The sequence below is a fragment of the Ammodytes marinus genome (assembly GCF_949987685.1).
Source record: "Ammodytes marinus genome assembly, chromosome: 1".
In the NCBI taxonomy this organism is placed as follows: domain Eukaryota; kingdom Metazoa; phylum Chordata; class Actinopteri; order Uranoscopiformes; family Ammodytidae; genus Ammodytes; species Ammodytes marinus.
In genome coordinates this window covers 12,520,897-12,544,039 of record NC_137230.1, presented here as the reverse complement: position 1 = coordinate 12,544,039, position 23,143 = coordinate 12,520,897, and the positions used below count along the sequence as shown (strand labels likewise).

Sequence of the window (23,143 nt, the reverse complement as noted above, 5' to 3'; positions counted from 1 at the left end):
TGCAGCTTCTATACCTTGAATCTACATACACCACATTGTATTGTGTAATGCAGTAATCTGAGCACATTAATGCATGACTTGTTGTGTAAGTATGCAAGTAAGCATTGTTCTGCCAAATTCCTGGTAGTATCAATGTTCAATATTGCCATTTTGAGGTTACAAATATTGATGGCTAGTAAATGATTTGCCTCTTCGACAGTATGGGCTTTTCTGCAGATGATCTTCTACTCTATGGCTATTACAGATCCACACGATGGATAACAAGAATTGGTTATGTATTAGATGTTTTTATTTATTCATTTTCATGAGCTATAGATATCCAGGGTGAGTGTGGTTAACCGCACGACTCTGATAACAGGCATTGTCGAGAAACTGACATTATTGTATACTTAAAGGTCATGGAGACTGACGTTTGTGGCAAATAAAGTGAGCATTACTTAACAGTAAAAAGTTGTAAAGCAGACTATAATCTATGACACAACATTCACAGATATTCTCTTATGTGGTCAAGTGTTGAGAAAGGTGATGGCTGGTTGTTTTAGGCTTCCCTTTTGTTTTTATGTTCGCTGACTGAATTTGGTTTTTATTGCTGAGCTCATGGTCACCACACCCTCCCCAATTGTGCGAAGGCAACTCTGTTATTGAGTCATTATGGTATGAAAATGAATAATTCATATATTTGTGGTACAATATCTCAAGTCTCTCTGTGTAAATATTTGTGTTTTTATTTTATTTTCCGCTTCTCTCCTCATCTACTACTCTGCTCAGCACTGCTCACGTCCTATCCACTTTCTCCTTCTATCATATTCTTTTCTCCTCTCCCTTTGATTTTTTTTTTAATATGAAGTTTGAATATGGTGAGAGGGCAAAGCAATGAAAGAGAGAAAGAATGCACTACGGAGGAAAAGAGAGATGGAAAGTAAAGAGGAGAAAAAAATAGGTTTGAATATTGATTCAGCTACTTCACGATTACAGTGTCAGGGAAGAGAGAATAGGGAAAAAGTACTGAATGTCCAAGCAGGTAGCCTACTACTTGACATGTGACATTGTAAGTTGTGTCTAAAGATGGATGGTGAATGAAGTCTACTCACCTCTGAGCCTCTTGAAGGAGTGCGATGGAGAAATGGTGAGATATAATTGAGGTGAGAGAACAGAAAAAAAATTAAACGGTGGGAGAGAAAGAGTGAGAAATTGCCTCTTTGTTCTCTCCCCTGCGTCTCTCTGACCTTGATAGAGAGAAATGGTCACATACGATTCGCCAACAGCTTGTGTCAGGCTATGGCGCCAACCCAAGTGTTATTCTATGTCTGTGTAGATTGATCTCATTCACATAGCTATGAGACTCTAATGCATTGAGACTTATATACATATATATATATATATATATATATATATATATATATATATATATATATATATATATATATATATATATATATATATATATATATAATCTTAAGACATGTTTGTGGAAGTGGCATCATCTTTGCAGCAAATGTCACCATTGTGACATTTCTTTCCACAAAGAAAATAGAAAATATGAGTGAAATGAATTCCTTGACCTGGCGGCATTTTCTAAAGTTTTATCATGACAAATGTACCACATACTGTATTGTATTGTGTTGTTGCATAGTGTCAGGTGACTGATGGAAAGTCATCCTGGTGCTGCTGCTGCTGTGTGTGTGTGTGCATGTGTGTGCGTGTGTGTGTGTGTGTGTGGGTGTGTTGCTTGGGGGTATAAAATACAATACAATACAATAGAGTATAATAGAATCCCATATCCCTAGCCCTCTATGACAGATGAAATGTCTTATCTGTTCCATGTACCCCATGTGCATGCAAGTCTGTGTATGTGTATACTTGAGGTTTGAGAGGGCTTTAAGAATGTGCTATAATGACAGATTATCAGCTACTACAGCTGCTGGCATTTGCAGAATGTCACTATCTACATACACAGAGGGAGAGACAAGGACTGAAAGGAACAAGAGTATAAAGGGCGTTATAGACACAGACTGGAGTGGAGCAGAAAATAATAGAATGGAATCTAAATGAGTGACACAATCAAATTTAATTAAGCCCAGTCCATCCGCAATGCAGATACAGTGAGTGTTAACAATACATACTCATGTGTTGAACTTTTTTTTTTTCAATTTTCCCTTTTAAATTGTTTAAGAAAATGTGCAATCCACCACTTTTTCGAATGATCCAAAATGACATGAGACTACACATCCCTATTCTCTATGCTGTTGTTGACCTTATACATTGTATTCTCTCACAGCAGGCGTTAGCCACACAGTTGGTAGGTTTTCAAGTGTAAGAAAATGGCAAATAAATCTGAATATTTACCATTAAAGTTTACACAAATCATTTGTTGTACACATTGATTAAGCCTTCTTAAACCAGGTGGCACCAGCTTTTCAATTGTAGTGACTTGTTCGAGGGTTGATCACACTTTAAGTCCAGTTCCTGCATTTGGCAGCTTGCTTTTTATATTAGATGGGAATTCATTTCAGGCTATTTGAAAACCACCTTTATCATAAATTGAACCCTGTTGTCTTAAAAGGTAAAGACTTGCATACAATAAACAACAACAATGAAGTTAGGCAGAAATGCACTCTTTAAGAATATCCATCTACTATGTATGACTAATGCTGAATATGCCTTTATTAGTATGTGTATCCAAGTGACCTAAAGTGAGCTTAACAGTCCCCATGGCATGATCAGCTATAGTTCTTTGTTTACTTTTTTTCTTTTAAGTAATCCTTCTCTTGGTGTGAACAGTGAACACCTTGTTTTTTTTTACCTTATTTCCAAGCATTTTTAGAAGAAGTTGAAAACTTCTTCCCACTTGAACGTAGATATTTAATCATGATTTCATTTGTGTATACAGGGAATACAAATGATGATTAAAAGCACACCTTTGAATAATAAGTTCAAGTTCCTCTCCACCCTACTTTGTATGATTAGTTAGAAAGTGTGGAGACATTTACGAGAGAACTATCTGGAGAGATAAAATAGCCATGCGTTAGGATGAACAACAGTCATCTCTTTGTCGAGCTGTCGTTGTACTCTTTCCATTTCTCTGATTCCATCTCAGACTCCTGAGCTGTCCCTCTTTGTCCCCTCTCCACTTCTCTTTCTTCATTGTGTCTCTCCCTTTGCTCGGCCTCTGACTGGCCATTATTCCAGATGACTTCTTTCATCAATAACATGTTCTACAAAATTGAGACAGAGAAGAATGTTTCTATTGAAGTGTGCATACCCCTTTGTTCTTTCTTTGTGTGGCTTGACGTGCACAAGTTTTGGTAGCCAATAAGTAATGTTGGCCACTTGTGTGTCTGTTGCCATTCCGTTAAGCTCTGAATAAAAGCAGCACGATCAATAGTTTGTAAGGGACTGACAGCCTGTCATTATGTGTGTGTGCTTCTTTTTCTATGTTCCCATGTGTTATTATTTGCGTCGGTGTGTGCACGGGCATCTGGTTTGTGTGTGGTGTTATGAATGTTGACTGTTTATGCATCGGCTGCCAACTTAATTGCTAACTGCCAGAGATTGTGAAAAATATGTTTTAGGGTAAACTATCAACTTCCAGGTAGTGGAGAGGAAAATCTCAGGTGCACAGCAGTCAAAAGGAATCAGCAGTGCGTGTGTGTGTGTGTGTGTGTGTGTGTGTGTGTGTGTGTGTGTGCGCCTGCGTGCGTGCGTGCGTGCGTGCGTGCGTGTGGGCGAGTGTGTGTGTGTGTGTCTGTCATTTGATTCATCAGTATCAAGCAGATAATTATTTTGTTCAAGTCTGAAGCATGCCTGACTGCTCACACACATACCCTCTGAAACGCATCGTCACACATGCCGATTAGGCCTCTAATCATTGCTGTCTTTTTCCTGATGAATACATATTAGTGTGTGTGTGGTATTATAGTATCAGATGTTGGTTCATCTCCATGCATGAATCATCATCATCATCATCACTTCAGTGGGGTCAGGACACATTCTATCATATTCTGTTACATTTTATTTGATACAGAAATTGAGGCCAATGAAGACCAATGAAGGCCTTAGCCAGAATATGTTAAACCCCCGACTGATCCTACAACAATGCATTGTTTTGGGACATCACTGCAAAATTGGCTCAAGCTGTTGCTTAATGAAGACACAATGACCACTACTTAGTGCATTATCAAAATGGTCTAACTGTGAACAAAACATGTCCTTTTAACCATTGGGTATCAGTAAACTGTTGAAGTAAAATTCCGGTTAACTTCAATTTTGGATTTATTTTTGTTGCTCTGGCCATTGGTTCTAGGGTGACGTTATTATGTTATTTTTTTTAGTGATAACTAAAATATGACCAACAGGGCAACAAGCACAGGCAGAATGATAATTATCTGGATTCAAACTGAAAGTGAGTGCATCAGCAATATGTCCTTCATAGGACAGGAAAACTGTTCACACTACTATAGTAGGTTGAGTTGAGTCTATTTGCAAACTGTAATGGAAACGGACTGTTTTGTTGATAATTTTACCATACATGTTTGTTTCTTTATATATTTACCATACATGTTTGTTTCTTTATATATATATATATATATATATATATATATATATATATATATATATATATATATATATATATATATATATAATGTATCACTGTCTTCTTGTAATGGTAAGATTAACATTTTACAGTGAGATATTTCGACATTTCTGAATCACTACAAATTAAACGGCAACATTCTACCTTAGCTCAGTAAGGACGTTGATCACACTGAGCAAAAGGCATCAGTAAAGTGCAGAGTAAATAACCATCAGTGTCACAGATTCATTAATGGCTGCCTAATTTGCACATTATCTCAGTTCAGGGGCTTTTTTGCTAATCTGGCTACTAGCTGTAAATTGCCAGTTTGATGGACTATAATTCAATGTATTAGCTCTGTCTTTGGCTCTCATTGCTGAACTCTATACTCACTGTATACCTCTCTACCAAAGGAGGCTGTGTTCGTGGTGATGCATTAGTGTTGCAAGGTTACACCTTTTAGCTCTGTGCACTGGCTTTTTCCAATACACATTTTTTTTTTATATCAGCCATATCCAGTCTCCTGTAATCACATGCTTTCCTACTGTGGCACAGCTTCCACACAGCTGTTGCTCTGGTATAATACGCAGTTTATTTTCCTAAACTGTCCAGCCAACAGGTCAACAGCACTCCAAGGTGCCGTAACACCTCGGCGAGGGACTTATTTAACCATTCAACAGCCGTTTGCTTTCTTACCACTTAAAGTGAAAGGTCACCTCGGGGCAGGACGACTGCAACACATAAACCCAGCACATATGGGTACTTTCAGGGTACAGCCAACATGCTAGCATCCTCACCAGTCTATTTTCTTTTAATGACTAGAACTGAATTTTTCCCACACAGGAAAATAAAAATCACTTGTCAGCAGCATATAACAACATTGAGACACAACAACTATCTAGAACACGTTGAAATATAAACCCAAGATGCAGTAATCACAACAAATGCTGCACTCTTTATTATGTAATAAAAACCTTTCTACTAGATGTAATGACCCTGTTGGATGCATAACCCGGAGAAATGAGTCTCTCGCAGCGGCCAGATCTCAAGGATTTCAGTAATTTGTTATCACCGCTTTTCTTTTCCTGTTTTCACTGAGCTATGATCACTTGTTAACATGCGTTAACATTTAGATTGGCTTCGCTGGTTGCCAGACTCTCACTCACTATGATTACATTTCTACACCATACATCACATGTTTATTGTAGTTTATATCCCTTTTTTTGTTTTCTCCATTCACTTTCGTCTAAAGCATTTGCATTGAAAAGTGTTTAGATTAGAGGGGGCACAAAGGCAAAGAGCAAGAGTTCAGCCAGTGAGCACATCAGCCTTCCACCTATGTATCCCTTGTTCTGAGTTTCCACTTTGGTATCCTCACACAGTCCAAATACATGCAGGTCAGGTAGACTCTTAATGAGTGATTGGATGTCTATGTTAGCCCTGTGATTTGCCCGGCCATCTGTCTTAGTTGCCCTCTGGTCCGTGCATGCTGGGAAGGACTCTGGCCCGCGAGACCTTGGAAAAGAAAATACTTGTAAAGAAAAGCAACTAATGGAAGCTTAAGGCTCTTGGGCAGTACATTCCCCCTTAATGTATGAAGAAATGGTACAACAGACATTTTATTACTCAAATACTATAGTCTGTGAGCTAATGAGTTGACCCTACAGCTAAAACTACTAGTTTACAGTATACTTACCGAGTGGACTGCATGGGGCTGTTTCAATTGACTCATGTCTTGATGCAAATTCAGCTGAAGCAGTTACTTATTTGTGCTGGTCAACAGCTAGTATAGTGGCTCTTCACTGCTGGTCTGAATGAATTGCTTTGGATGAGAAACTGCAAGCCCTGGCTTTGGTATGCATCCCGCTGCTGTGTTTGTCCCTCACTGCACAGTGAGTACCTATCGTAAAATGTATTCAACTGTAGCTGCAAGATGAAGCAAAAGATCATTCATGATGACTCACTCTTGAGCTGCAATGAACAGCAGAAGTGCTTCAACATTCTGATTTGATTATCATTGAAATGCTGCTATGGAATTAAGCAGTAAAAATTAATAAATTTGTTATAATCTGATGAATCATTGAGAGGTTTGAAAAAACTTCCCCAGCTTTGAGGGGCAGGCTGTGGGCAGGAATGTGTTGACATTGACATCAAAGGGGGCTTGGGCACCTGCTTATTAGAGTGCCCCTTTTATAGGGTGTTTGTTTCATTCCTTGGATACAATGATAGATTCCTGTTAGGGCACAGCAATCCCTGCTGAACAGATATATTGATCGAATCAAGGTCAGGAGATTGGTGCTCCCAGGAAATATTCTCTACCCTCCCTCCCTGCTGCTTTCCTGCTGTGAAGGCAAGCACAGTGTGAAAGAACACACACGCGCAAAATGCACGTACGAATGCATACACACACACAGAGTCAAAAGTTAGCATGGACAGTTACTTTGACAGCTTGACATGTGGCTAGTAGCTCGTTATGGAGGGCTAGGTACATGTTGGGCTGTTCCATGTGAGGGGACTCTTCACTTTATTCCTTGCCATGTATCCTTTATTAACTGTATACGTGTTACAGCAAACTTCATCATGACTTTGTTGTAAATAAATATATTTTTGATATCTCTTTACCAGTAGCCATTCTAGGCATTATACTGAATTAAGTATTCGCAAAACATTTTCCTTGTAGGAATTTGGGCCCTTGCCCCGCTAGCGTCCTCCAAATGTGGGTTGAGTCATCAAGCAAGGTTTGAGCTTAGTCTGTACTTGTCTGAAAGGCTCAAAGCAATATTTGGGGAAAAAAGGCCCCAGACTGCTATTGTGGCTGCTCACCAATGACTCAACAATGTGGCAAAATCCCATCAAGGTGATTCTTGTACACTCTGCTTTTCAGGACCAGTGTTATCCTGCTTTGTCAAGTCCTGCTTTGTTATCATCCAACAACTTGTAAACATTTGTATATTCACATCTATCATTCTCAAAAGTTCAGGACTTCAAGGCATACACTTCCCTTGCACGCACGCACACACACACACACACAGACACACACACACTTTTACTATACACCTTCACCTCAAACTTCTGAAGGGAGTCACTTATAAATGTGCTACTTTGTTGGAAAATGAAATACACACAGGGCATACGGTCATGCCTTCCAAAGCTATAATGGGTGAATGCCTCAACTTTTTTAATGTTACATTTATTTTTATATTTCTTATAATTGCTGCATTTACAGTTGAGAGTTCAATCAAATCCAGAGGGAAAATTTTGACTGTGATGTTCTGTTAGAACTCGCTGTTTGATGTGAGGGTAAAAGCCTATTTGTTGTAGTCTTGTTTGGTGTGACAGTAATAAGGAGGTTGGCGTTACGGCCACCAAGATTGAAATGAATCCTATGTCTACTTCCCTTTGGTAGGGGTCACCTCGGCTCGGCTTATAATGAAGTTGAAATGGCTGACTGAGCGTAATTCGTTAGACGTGTGCAGAGTGTTGACATTTTAACAGGGCCAAAATCAAGTGCCGTTTTTAAGGAGAACCTGGGACCAGGGGCCTCATTTATAAAGCTTTCTACGCACAAAAACCTTGCGTAGACAGGCAGAATGTGCGGTCAAATGTGCAGTGGCAAAACGGTGGTATTTATAATAGAATTCTTTGCGGAGAAGTGTGCGTATTCCCACGCAAACTTTTGACCATGCGTAGAGCTACCGCAAGGTTTCCTGACTCGGGGAATCAGCGACACTCAATGGCAACACCACGAAATAAAGCTCTGTTAAAAACACACATATCCTTGTGAAATGCATGGCACCCAATATATTTAATCAATTACATGTGCGTACCTATTGTTGCGAATATAGGCTACTGTTGTCTATGGCATGCAGTAATGATGTAGGTTGATTTACTTATCAAGTAGGTCTATACATGTTTTGGTTATATTTTTACATGTAATCTTATAGTTCTACTCTATAATAATATCATATACGTCGGGAGGTGTGTCCGTGAGTGGCCAGCGGGAGAGCAAAGTCAATATTTTAGGCTGTGTGTAAAAAGTAGTTTTGTACAAAGTTAAGGCCAAACATATTAATTAAAACTAAATATTTTGTTAGATAAAATCATGTTATGAATTTAGCAAATTATTTTATGCATCTCTTTCCCATAACAACTAACCCTGGAAGTTTAAACTATAATCTGACGTTGTTGTTGGAAATGTGTGGATCTCACGGAAAGGGAACAATGCTTTGGAATAGACTATAGGCTAATGCATTATTTCACTTCTCACAACACATTTTATATAGGCCTACATATAGTCCAACAGGTTCGCTAATATGTGATATTTCATACAGTACAAAGTTGGGCAAAACAGTTTACCAAAGACTATAACGACTGTACCAATCATGAAATGTGATCAGCGCGTGCGTGTGTGTTTGTGTTTTAGTGGCAGTTACAGCGACGCATGGCACGGGCTTTCTTCCTTCCCAGTCGCTTTCTTTGCGGCTGGTTGCCTCCCTTTTTTCCCCATGTCAGTCAAAATGTCGTGCTTATTAAGAGCGTCATCATATTCAGCTATTTAGCATTCGCCATGTATGGTAGATTGTGGGATGAAACTGGGATGTGAAGTGGGATGACACGGGCGGAGATCGTCAGCGCACAATTCACCGCAGGTGGGTAATTATTAGTGGTGGGCCGTTATCGGCGTTAACGTGCTGCGTTAACGCAAGACTCTTATCGGCGATAAAAAAAATATCGCCGTTAATCTCTTATTCCACCTCCTGTTCGGCTCAGGGGAGATAATAATAGCCGGGGGCCGTTGTTGACACTTGAGGAGCCTTTATTCTCTCACACACCCGCCGCTCTCTCTCTCCATCACTTGCCCACGACACAATCGGGTATTGGAACGCAGGGTGGGTGTGTGTGGCCACCGGTCGCCACGTGACTATAAGTTTCCAAGTTTTAAACACTTCTATCTCTTCAACGTCACCGTACCCGAATCCTAAATATCCCCTTAGCAGACGCTATATTTCATCGGGGGGAAAACTTTGTTTTGCGCCACAGTTCGGCCGTAATGCTGCTGCACACACACACACACAGACACAGACACAGGCGCACACACACACGCTGCATGTCAGAGAGGGGCGCTACCAAAAAGACGAGAGGAGCGGTTGGAGCAGTTGGAGCGTTTAGAGACACATGCGTGCACATTTATTTACATAAAATCGCAATCGCAGTCATTTGTGCAGTTATGTAAAATGTTTCACTAAGGAAAATGACAGAAAAAGTAACGCACAGTGACTTTGATGAGTAATTTTAATCTGATTACTGGTTTGGAGATAGTAACGCGTTAGATTACTCGTTACTGAAAAAAGAGGTCCGATGCCGGTAACGCGTTACTAAGTAACATCTTGTTGAACATTATTTATTTTCATCACCAATTATCATAGTAGAACAGCTTCCTCAAGCAGATGAGCCCCTGGTCTGATGCGCCACCTGGCTTGAGAAACACGTTCTCAAAGACTTACTTTGAGTCATTATTTAGGAGCACACACATATTATGAATGAATTAAAATGAGCCATTTTAATCTAGATTAATCTAGATTAATTCCAAAATTAATCTAGATTAATCTAGATTAAAACAATTAATCTATGCCCACCTCTAGTAATTATACAGGGAAGATTGCGTGCAACAGTGCACCGCACAGTTTTATAAATCTCAACTTTTTTTTCGCGCAGCACATTCTTGGCTTTGTGCGAACGCAATGTTTTGGGAAGGTTTCTACGCACACCTTTATAAATGAGGCCCCAGGTGCGCCAAGATCGTTTTCCGGCATGTGGCAGTGCCACGTCGACCACTGCCATTACCATGGCTTGAGCCGTTCAGTAACGGTAATGCCAGTCCAAAAGTGGTATTCTGCGACCGGCACGCCCCGCCTCCCCCCTATAATTTCACAACAGGTATTGCCTTTACGGCAGAGGCAGGTAAAGCTAAATATAGTTGGTCTTTATTGACACTATATCACAACATAACGCCGTAAATAAATGGATTTATTCATGTCTCTGGTCATTTCCGTTGTAAGGATATGTGCGATATGTTGGTTGTTGCTTTTGAAATGACAGATGCTTTATAAAACAGTCGGACTTGCTCCGGTGATGGTAGTTAGCATAGCCCCCTGAGCAGGTCTGACTAATCGATAACAGAGAATTAGCCCTATATAGTTGGAAATGGCACACAAATAGTACAAAAAGGTTTATTACAGTGAATCAGTGTTAAACGATAGGAACCTGTAGACCTACCTTGATGAAATATAGAGAAAAAAATCTAAATGTCTAGTCAAGAGATGCAAAGAAAAAAACAGGGCAGGATGCGAACTCGGGTCTACTGTTTCAAAAGGGAATTCCTTACCCGCTGAGCTAAGGGAGCCTTTGGTGGCAATATCACCCCCTGGTACATATATCAACCTGCCTCTGTAGCCAACGCTATATAGGGCTAATTCTCTGTTATCGATTAGTCAGACCTGCTCAGGAGGCTATGCTAACTACCGTCACCGGAGCAAGTCCGACTGTTCTATAAAGCATCTGTCATTTCAAAAGCAACAACAAACAGATTGCACATATCCTTACAACGGAAATGACCAGAGACATGAATAAATCCATTTATTTACGGTGTTATGTTGTGATATAGTGTAAATAAAGACCAATTATATTTAGCTTTACCTGCCTCTGCCGTAAAGGCAATACCTGTTGTGAAATTATAGGGGGGAGGCGGGGCGTGCCGGTCGCAAAATACCATTGTTTGGGCTGGCATTACCGTTACTGAACGGCTCAAGCCATGGTAATGGCAGTGGTCGCCGTGGCACTGCCACATGCCGGAAAACGATCTTGGCGTCTCTCCCTGGGACTGCACAACATCCTAGTAGTGAATATGTAGGAAGGGCTGCTCTCTGACCAGGGCACACAAAAATAAAGGACCATTCAGATTAGCATCCTACCTGCTGAAATGTCCTTAACATGGATAGATGGATAGATGGATTTGTTGTAATTTATTTGATCATTTATCCTAGCTATTGCTGCCCAGCCATGAGTCAGCATTGCTGCAGTCTCAGCTCAACAAGGGAAGTCAGAATACATCTTCCCAATTAGGGCTGTATGGTAGTCTTGCACTATTCTGACATAAGGTCAAAACTGTGAGGGCAAGAACTGAAGGCATATTTAATAGCTTATTTTTCCATAGGCAATGCAACCCTTTACAGTTCCGCATTACAACTGAATGGGTACAGTGTGCAACTCATGTAATGTTTATTAGGCTCTGTTGACGGATGCTGACCAGTTGAGTTATATTTTAGATTATTTGAATTGACTGGCAAACACATTATCTGCTGTGTGTGCAGGATCAGAGTAGGTCAAAGATATGTATCAGTTTGTCAAAGGTAGTGATTGTGCCCTGAGAAGACCCTCAATTTCCCTACATGTTAAATGACTGACTGAAAGTATTTGACTGTAGGTTTGGATTGCACTCTGCTCTTAACAATGTTTAAATAGTCTATTGAGCGGCTCTTAGATGCTCTGCTGCTTGCTTATGACCTCAAGGTGATAACGCTTCACAAACCCCTTCAGAAAGCGTCCACACTCAAACATGAACGCTGTTATTTAATTTTTTTTTAATGTTTAAACTTAAACCTGAACAGTCTACATTTGAAAGTCTCCTTTAAAATAATAAGTTATTTCCCACGATCAAGTGCCAACATCGCTAAATCATGTGCTTGTGCGACCAACTATGACGTTTGGTAGCACAGGTCCTACTAGTAAAAAAGTTAGTCTAGAGCCATGTAAGTCCTTCAGGGACAAAATGGGCTGTTAAAACATTAACATAAATTGTAGTCATCAGACTGGAGGCTTTAACGATTTGTAAAGGCCCGGACACACCGGCCCGATAATCGCCGTTGTAGAGTCTGGAGGGGGCGGGGACACAAATCTGTTTGGTGTGTGCCGTGAAATCAGTCGTCGTAGATGTCGTCGGGCTTCTTTTGAACATGTTCAATCGGCGGCGGGCAGTCTTTCAGTTGGAGCAATTTGATTGGTGGAGGGCTAGCGAATCAGTGAAGCCCGGAAGTGAGGCGGGTAGCACAAACAGCTAACAACAGTTAGCCATTGTTTTAATGTGTTTGTTTGTTTTGTTCAGCGAGTACTCACATGCATCAACCCTTGTTGACTGCTCGACACCGTGCTCGACACTCTCTGCTAAAAATTGTGCTCTTTATGGTCCATAAATATAAATACGTAGTTATATCTATGTTTATGGTCTAGAGAGCCGTCCCATCATTTCCGGCTTCCGTATTTTTTCGGGCCACAATACAGATTAGCGCCGCCTTCTGTTATGGAGACATTATGTCCCGCGCAAGCGCAGAGTGTACGGAAAGTCAGCAGTCGGCTTGGTGTGTTCTTTGCACTTTTTTGGCCGCGACGGGAAGACTGGAGCTGCCTGAATCGGCAAACTCCATTTTCGGGTAGGCGGACTGGTGTGTCCTGGCCTTAAAAGGCATTGACAATTCCATTCCTTTTTTCCTTTTAGTAATGGTTGCTTCCTCAGTTCTTTTCATTCTTAGTTTTGTTCTTTGCTTTAGAAAACGAAGAAGCTGATGTAATGTAGTCTGGGGTTACAGGCGGCTCTTAATGTATTTCTAAATGGGCCCATTTGGATGTATTGAACAGCACTGAGTCTTTCTGCTAATGACCTGTGTGTGATAACGCTTCACTTCCCTCCTTTATGTCTGCTGCTCCTATGAAAGCTGCCCTGACTGTCTAGACACCCAGTAACACACACACGCACGCACACACACACACACACACACACACACACACACACACACACACACACACACACACACACACACAACATAAATATATATATATATATATTAAGATAGAAACATGTGGGCACAGAAAAACAGCCAAACTGCACTCACACATTCAGTGAAACAGGTGTGTTTGAACCACAGAATTGAACATCATTCTGCTTCAGTTGCTAACTGAGAAAACTACCTCCTACAGACATGCACACACACACACACACACACACACACACACACACCACAGCAATGCGCATAAAACTATTGTTTGTCTTCGATTCTGTTCTGCTTCACCCCCTTTCATTATAACCACAATCTGCTGATGCTATACAATTTTAACAGCAGGCTTAACTTATCAGACACAAACACACATACAGTCTTCAACAACACCTCATAGTTTATCGTTCTTGGTTTGATCTTGGTTTCTGGCTACCTAATTCGCTATCAAGACTATACAATGATATTAACAATGCACCTTTACACATAGGGATGAACAGAGCAGAGATCATTACTGTTGTGTTTCATAGGCAGAAAATACATTGAATTCCCCAAATGTATAATGTTTTTTTCTGTCTTTTGAGTGTTCGATTTTAATTTTAGAAAAGAAAAGTATGTCTATATGTGGTTTGTCTAATGTTGACAACCCTGAAATAGTTTCTGTATCCTCCATGCCTTGGTAGTTGATGTTTGATCAGCACGTATTGATGATTAAAACATTGTTCCCTTGAACAATGTTTTAGAAACATCTGAAGTGATGATGGTGTATGTTACAAAAAACCCTACAGAAACCTTTGTATTCTTCTGTTAATGATATTAGAAAAACACAGTATTAGCAAAATGAATCAGCAAAGAGGAAGTACAATGGTTTATTAATGCTCCCCTGGATTTGTTGTAAGCCAGGAGTGAATACCTCATAATGTCATTGTGCATCTTCTTCCTATTATTTGTAGCTGCACTTTGAAAAGACTAGACATTGCCAGAGGCTTCGACATTCAGCGCATAACAAGAAAGCAAAATGCTTTCTGCACATATGAGTCTCATATTTAATAAGCTGCATCTTGTAAAAATACGGTAAATATCTATAAAAATAACAATAAACTTGTTTTTTGTTCTTTTAAATATGAGCCTGTTTCCATATTAATGCAGTTATACATACATATATGGCTTCTTTGACTTTCCTGTTATGGCAAATCCTCATTTTTATCCATAACCTTTTAAATTTGATTTTTTTTGTTGTGATTTATATTTGGGCAAAGCACAGCCCAAGGCTTATGCATTGCTGAATCTTGCATGGTGCAATGGTTTTGTTGCCCTATAACCTGCGGTAAGTTTGTCTCTTCACTGTTGTGATTTGCCATGTAATGGTGTGGTGTCCTTTCCACAATACCACTTGTTCATGGTTTATCTCAGCCTTCTAATTCACCAGAAAACTGCTTTTTCTACTGAGAGAATGTCTGAACACAGCAGAAGTATGCCATCTCCAATTCTATCAGGATGTGATCTGCTGCTAATAAATAATGAACAAGCAGCATATAATAGCATACCAGCATCATAGCACTTTAGAGCACACAGTGGATTCATGATCCGGTGCTTGACACTACAGCCACGGATGTGCTTGTAAGTTAGGCATTTAACACTACATATCCCAATGTTCAGCAGCATTGTTTGCATGCTGCGGTGGTCGTGGCCCTCAGAATGGATTTGTCTAACTAAAGTAACTTAAAGGAAAATACTGCTGAATATAAGCATGCTTTTAGTTTCAGAGGCGTGTCCTTCATCTCTAGTGCCTTTCATTAAATATGGATTATTTAGAAAAATGAATATGTCACTGTCAAATTATTAGTGATACCTTTGACATTGTAGCTTTAATTAATTAGATAATGGCCGGGGTCGGGAACACTGGCTGTCTATGTGCGTCATTTGTTATTTCTCATTAGCACTTGCTTTTAGTTGTATGGAATATTTCCCTTTTATATGTGTTGCCTCCTGTTACAATTTTTTTTAGTTTGAATAAGCAGGATAAATTGTGTATTTTTCCCCATGTAAGATTCATTTTACACACCGGCTTCTCAGGGGCACCTCAATGGGTGTGGTGAAGCTACTGTATGAAAAACAATGTTTTTCAAAGACTTTATGCAAATGCACATTTAATAATTCATTTAAGGACTGTAGAATGTAGTGTATACAAGCAAACGGATACCTTGTATTCACTTGTTTATAATTCTCTTAAGATTGTTTTTCTGTGCTGTCAGTACTGTAAGTCTGACTTCATTGGTTGCAGTCAGACTCAATTATATATTTATACATGTTTAACAACATGCTTATTCATAATATATGTTATGACATTGTTGTTATTCACATGCATCCCCTAACATCATAAAGCACTTTATTTGCTCAACAGGCTGTTGTTTGTGAAACAGGTCTCACCATAATAAGGCTTTACTTAGCTAATTGTAATACGTTTATGTTGCTGGAAATTGTTAAGGGGAAAATTATAAATCCCTCACTTAATCTCACAGTCTTTCTTTGTGCTTTTGTCTCTATTCCCAACTTTCCATACATATGTGTTTGTAGCAGTTTCAATGTTTGCTCTTTTTGTGTTTCTGGTCTAGGTGATAAAGCTGTCATTTGAAGAGTTTGACATGGAAAGAGGATATGACACACTTACCGTGGGAGATGGAGGGAAGATAGGAGACACTCGGAGGGTCCTCTACGTGTAAGCACCACTTATATGTCATGGCCACTAATAAATTAATATTGTTATGCTAGAGTTAAGAACAAGCCAATGATGGCTATCAGAGGAACAATTTAAGACGCATGGATGTTATTGTGCGGGTACATTATCATCTTGGTATATTTAAGTCAGCATTGTTTACACTCAACTACATGGGGTGTGATGGGTATTGTTTACAGTGCTCATAAACAATGTATACACCAATCACAGATAATGCCATCTACGTTTTGGTTTTAAAATGTTATTGTACTGTTTGTAAATAATTAAAGTCTCTTTTTAGTCAAAATTAGAAGGTGATGAACCTGTAATGCTTATTTACAGGCTGTGATAATGTGTATATGTATGTGTGTGTTTGTGTAGACTTACTGGCTCCAGTGTCCCTGACCTCATCGTTAGCTTGACCAATCAGATGTGGCTCCACCTGCAATCGGACGATACAATCGGCTCAGCGGGGTTCAAGGCAGTATATGAAGGTATGGCCTCCTTTAGTTATAATCAATACAGCAACTTAAAATACAACTTTTCAACCACAATTTTCTTCCTCTTTGTCTCTGAAACACACACACACACACACGCACACACACACACACACACACACACACACACACACACACACACACACACACACACACACACACACACACACACACGCATACACACATAAACACAAAAGGATATATCCACTCATATAATGGAGTGTGAAAGTCATGGCGTTGCTGACGTTGTTATGCTGTAATATTCCCAACTGTTATTGTTTGTCCTTGTGTGTATACACACGCGTGTGTGTGCGACTGTGCATTGAGAGGAGGTAATAACCGAATTATGAGTCAATCAGTTGATCGTTTTGCTTGGTTATTTTTCATATTATGCCAAAGCTGACACTGATAGAGAGATACAAACGGTGACAGTCACACAGAGTGAAGGTGAAAGAGAGAGATATAGACGTTACTCTAAATACTTTTTATTGAGAACAATCAATCCATTTTCATCCAATGTTTTTACATTTTAAGGTGGAGTCAGGGATTCTGGAGAATGCTAGTTGTCAAAATCAGTGAGTACATTCTCACAAGCTTTAGCCCACCATATAGCTATAGCAACATGTCCGCTTACAGACCCTAGGCTGAGAATTAACACTGGATTCCTTTCCCACCGCAAACAAAGTACATACGGGTAGCGGATTGGGATATTCACTGATTTTGACAAAAAAGTAATTTCGACAACAAGCTTTCTCCAGAATCACTGATTACCTACGGCATCTGACCATGTCAGTGCAGCTCTTTAAATCAAACCGAACTAAATGAAAATTAATAAACCTGAATTATCTTAAGAAAATAAAGTGTGAGACAGGCAGAGAGAGAGAGAGAGTTGCGTAATTTGATAAATGTAGAGACAGAGAAAGATGCAAAGCCAGAAACTGACAGAGTGGGACAGAAGGAGACAAAATGATAAATTGAGTGAGAAGAAATAAACTGAGTCAGAGAGGCTGAGGGAGTGTTAGTGAGCAAGAGAGAGAGAGAGAGAGAGTGATAGAGAGTGAGAGGGATGAAGGTTGTGCTCCTGGTTCTGCTTAGCTATGTTTGAATCAATGGTGTTGCTGACTGTGTTGTCCTGGGTCAGTCACTGTTCAGGGGAATCAGCACAGTGTATAGCTACAGGAATGAGCGCGCGTCCATGCAAGTGTAACAGTAAGCAGGTGTTGTTCTACATCATGCTACAACGTTTGCTTGGCTCAGCATGAGGCTAAGATGGTACTGACCTTGGTGTACGGTAAGGCTTACCTTGATTTTGTGCATTTAACATTTGTGCTAACAACAGTAAGGGCCCTTTTTTCCCGTCTTTACAACATAGCTTAAGTGGTCAAGGATACGTACAGTATGTGGTCCACCTTAGTTATCTGATATCGTACATTTTCAAGCAACAGCAAACATGGTCATTTGAATAGAAAGAAGGAAGAGTCAAACAAACAAACAAACACACACACACAGTACTCAATAACCTCTAGATGATCATTCTAGTTTATTCCCCAGAATAACTGTCCAACCGCCTGTGGTGTCTTTTGTGTGTGTCCTTGCATGTATATGTTTGATGCTGTCACATTGCATCACCTCACCATGTTACACACTTCGATCAATGTTCCCCCTAAGAGCTCTTAGCTTTTCAGCCCGGCATGAAAACACAACCCACAACGTGCATCGAATGCTGTCATGTTTCATTTGGTAATCTCTGCAGCTCTGTGTGTGAGCATGTGTGTGTGTGCATGTGCATATTGGAGAGCGTGATAGAGAGAGGGAGGATATATTTAACACAAAAAGCCCAATTGGTTGTGACAAGATTGGCAATGTAAATAGTCTATGTATGTGTTTATTTAGTCAAAGGACTGAAAATTATTCTTTAAGATTATTTTGTCGGATCAGCAGACAATAGAGCATATGGATACAATATGTGTTGTGTATTGCAGATTAAAGTTAGTTTTGTTTGTTTTTGCAACCATAAACCTTTTAAATGTAAACAATAACCATACATTAATGTTGTCATATAATAATGTGAATGCGGTAAAATGGTTTGCAGTAATGCAAAGTTTAAAGGATGTGTAGTTAATGGTCTAAAAACACACAACAAAACTACCAGAAAGGTCCCTTGAATATGGGTCTCTTTTCTGAATACATTATGTTCCATCTTTTTCTTCTCAGTTATGTAAATGACTTTGAATAATACAAAACCTTTTTTTTAAGATATTTTTTTGGCATTTTTTATGCTTTATTGATAGTGTAGAGACAGAGTTGAAATGGGGCACAAAGGGGAGTGACATGCAGAGAACGACCGCGGGCTGGAATCGAACCCGGGTCCGCCGCTGGCCGAGGCCCATGGGGGGAACGCCCTACCAACTGAGCTAAGGGCGCCCCTAATAATACTCAATTCTTGAAAAAGAAACCAAATGTTGCATTGAGTCGCACCCTCACATTCTGCACTTTAGTACAACTATTTGAACTTAGGAAGAAAGGAATGATTGAGGGAAGAGAACAAACAGAAAGAGCAAACTAAAAAGTATGCTTAAGAAAATAATTTGTCACCATAATGATAGAATTACCGGGGGCTCAAGATCGCTGATATCCCTCCTGACACTCGTCAACTGTGTGACAGCTAGCTGGGGGCCACACACAACCACACGGCTGCTGCTATTATGAGTAGTTCTGCTCTTGTGGGCGTACATACCACCCAACAAATGTACAAGTTTCAAGAACTTACAAACACAAACACACACAAACATGCACACGCAAACACACACACACACGCACACACGTGCATGCGCGCACGCACACACACACACACACACACACACACACACACACACACGCACACACACACACACACACACACACACACACACACACACACACACACACCGCTCACCTTGAGATGTATTTGCCCAAAGCGAATCCAGGAGCATGGTGGAGCATGTGTTACAAGATGACAGATGTCTGGTGGAATGTCACATTTTAAAGGAGGTTAGGGAGGAAAGGCAAGCGGACAAAAACACACTGCCATTAAGGTAAGCAGGGATATGAAAAAAGGGGGTGACAAAATGAATGGAATAAGATTGCAGGCCGGTTGGGAAGTATACTGCTAATGTGACACTTGTGCCAATAAAGACGGCGAGTTGAATTGGATTGAGAGAGCGAGAGCGATAAGAAGAAGATACAGCACAGCAGGAGAGAAGGACTGTGACACTTTGAAAGGAGGACAAGAAAGAAACAAAGGGAGAGAGATAAAGACACAAGACACACACAGAGACAAACACAATGTGTGGAGTCACAGTCACAAACATTAGTGTTGTTCTCGTGTTTACCTCCTGGTGTGTGTACCTGTGCGGATCCCATATTGTTGTGCCTTTTTCCAATTAAAGCTGAATTACACTATAATTACCTTAATGGCAATTAGCTGTGAGAAGGTAAACAGTAGAATATATTTGTTTCTTTTTGTTTTCTTCTTAACACGGCTATGTAGAATAATGGAGACTAGGCATGTTCAAATTCTGCAGCTCTTTACAGCTTCTGAAAAAGGCTTTTAAAAAGTGATAGTTTAGTGACAACACAGATGTCAAATTGCTAACTTTGAGTGCCATTAGTCAATGTGACAATGCATATACGTAGCTAGCTTAGCTTACCACAAAAACAATGTTCACATTTGACTCACCGATTATCTAAATATCAATGTATGCCACACTATTGCCATTTCAACTCTGCGCCTGCCTGACAAACAGGAGCAAACAGACACACCCCTTATCTGAATGTCACCGTGTCACATGTTGACACTAATTATCAGCACAGGAACATGACTGTGTGTGTCATGTGTGTTACAGAGATCGAGAGAGGAGGCTGTGGGGATCCCGGGGTGCCGGCATTCGGTCGCCGTAGCGGTGATCGCTTCCAACACGGCGACACTCTGACCTTCTCCTGCCAGTCGGCCTTTGAACTGGTGGGAGAGAGGACCGTCACATGCCAGCACAATAACCAGTGGTCGGGCAACAAACCCAGTTGTGTCTGTGAGTACACCTGTCTCTTATGTTTGTCTATCTATCTATCTATCTATCTATATATCTATCTATCTATCTATCTATCTATCTATCTATCTATCTATCTATCTATCTATCTATCTATCTATCTATCTATCTATCTATCTATCTATCTATCTATCTATCTATCTATCTATCTACACTTAAAACATTTCTATCTGTCTGTCTGTCTGTCTGTCTGTCTGTCTGTCTGTCTGTCTGTCTGTCTGTCTGTCTTGTCTATATCTATATATCATTCTTGCCGAATTACCTATCAACTCCGTCCTTCCTTTCTTCCTTTTTATCCTTCCTCGTTGCAGTCTCCTGTTTCTTCAACTTCACGGCTCCGTCCGGGACCATTCTGTCTCCAAACTACCCGGAGGAGTATGGGAACAACCTCAACTGTGTGTGGCTGATCATCTCTGAACCGGGGAGCCGCATCCACCTCCTCTTCTCTGACTTTGACCTGGAACCCCAGTTTGACTGGTTGGTGGTCAAAGATGAAGGTCATTTTTTCTTGTCTTTATATTTTGTTTCACTTTTGAAAAATATGTTGCTAAAGTAAGATCTCAGGATATGGACATGCACATTCTTTATTACAGTTTTTCTCAGTTGCTTTGGTGCTTTTCTCAGATCAGAATGAAAATTCAGAACTATTAGTTCAACCTCTGCAACATTTAGTCATTTGAGCACATCATAGTAGCAATTTATCCTTCCTCTGAACAAATTGCAAATGCTTTTGGACATGTTGTCAGTTGCTTTCATACGATTCTTTGCTGTTTTATAACATTGTCATTTGCTTATGTCATGTCAGTCAAAATTAACTATACTTATGGATGCTGAATAGTCGTTCCCAATAAAACTAATAGTCTTCATTTCATTGCTTGAGTCATTACATACAAAATTGTTGAACTAGTTATCAAATTCTGTCAAGCAAATGTTATACCTTTTTTTTAATCATAGATACTTTCCTCGCTGCATTGCAAGGGATACTATCCGTTGTGATGTAGATGAAAATATGTGGCCAGACAGACACAAACTTCTGGATGTGCCAGAATGATTTACCTATATATGTTCAGTTACAATATGTCATATGTTATATTGTTCACATATGTGCGCAGCTCTACCAAAAGGGTGTTTTTTATGTTTGTTCTAAATAAGTGACTGAAGTGTATTTTTCTTTTGCACAATGCTGTAGAATTGCAAAGAGCATATAGAGTAAAAATGTGAAACATACGTATTCAGTGTCTTGTACTCACTTACTCCCCTAACTACAGCAATGTGTAACTTTACTGTAGTTTTCAAATGGCTGTACAAGTAGTGTATAGTGCTGTCTTGAGCATTTTCAGGTAGTGTCACCAAGTTCTGACCTTTTTTTTGCATTGGAAAACACTGAGAGAATAAACTGTCATAATGAAAACATGACAAAGCCATTTGACTATCTTGTTCATAAACGATGGTGTCAAGACTTATCATTTTGATGACACTGGCAGTTTCATTGACATGAATACTTGCGTTTGAGGAATAGACTATCCATTTTGAGCAAGTGACGTACTTTTGCAGGTTATCCACTAGGTTTTGCAGTTTGCACTAATCGTTTTGAGAAATGCACTAACTACTGTGCAAATGTTAATAGTGATGTGAGAAAAGCACCAAAGCGACTGAGAAAAACTGTAAAACAATATGGCTGTGTGTGTGTGGGTGTGTATTCAACTGGATTGGTAAACAATTTAGGGTTGGGGGTGGGCACTGTCTAGACATGTCAACTTTATCCAGCATGTAAAGAGACTTTGTTGATTGGATTCGGTTGATGAATGGCTGCCTGAAAAAAAAAATAGATGGATGGATAGTTGGAATGTCTTTTATTGTTTTTGCATTTTTCCACGACACACAGAACACAGGGCAATGAGATTACTGTTCCCCTGTTGTGATAACGGTTATTGATTTAAACTGAATCAAGCAAAGTCCTGGTTTGACTGGCTGGTCATTAAAGATGAAGTTGTGTTTAATTGAGCGGCTGCGAACCTGCCCACCTGTTATTTTGTAGCAGCATTTAAAAACTAACTGAAGGGCGATTAGTGCTGTTGCGACGCATGACAAACAATGAAAGTTAAGTTGTTGCTTCAAAGTCTTCAAGTCTGTGACAGTATGTTTGCTATCACATGGAAACCACAGTTATTGGTGTATTATACAAATAATTGTATTATGCTAGTGATTTGAAGAGGTAAACACTTAGACAAACATCGCTTCTCAAGAGTTTTATTTTTTATCCCTGATATTATACAATGGTGATTGCTTGTGTATTGTGAAGTAGTGTGTCCTTGTATCACTCACTCAACTCAGATCCTTATGATAAACACTGTTGCAATTATTCAGTCAGTGTAGCGACCCTCTAACTGCTTGTATGCCTTTAGAAAAATGCGTTATAAAAAAAATATTAAGAGATGCTCGAGTGC

The 23,143-nt window shown here is 39.8% G+C and overlaps 1 protein-coding gene across 1 annotated transcript in view; it reads left to right on the top strand.

The window, feature by feature from the left end:
• The window catches only part of LOC307249482 (CUB and sushi domain-containing protein 1-like), a gene marked incomplete at both ends in the record, with an annotated part of 421,303 nt that overhangs the window by 262,713 nt on the left and 135,447 nt on the right, over positions 1–23,143 (top strand). The window contains 4 exons of the mRNA XM_080026212.1: positions 16,014–16,117; positions 16,496–16,608; positions 20,496–20,678; positions 21,008–21,193. Coding sequence (XP_079882338.1) covers positions 16,014–16,117; positions 16,496–16,608; positions 20,496–20,678; positions 21,008–21,193 — 586 coding nt within the window. The remainder of the gene's footprint in view (positions 1–16,013; positions 16,118–16,495; positions 16,609–20,495; positions 20,679–21,007; positions 21,194–23,143) is intronic.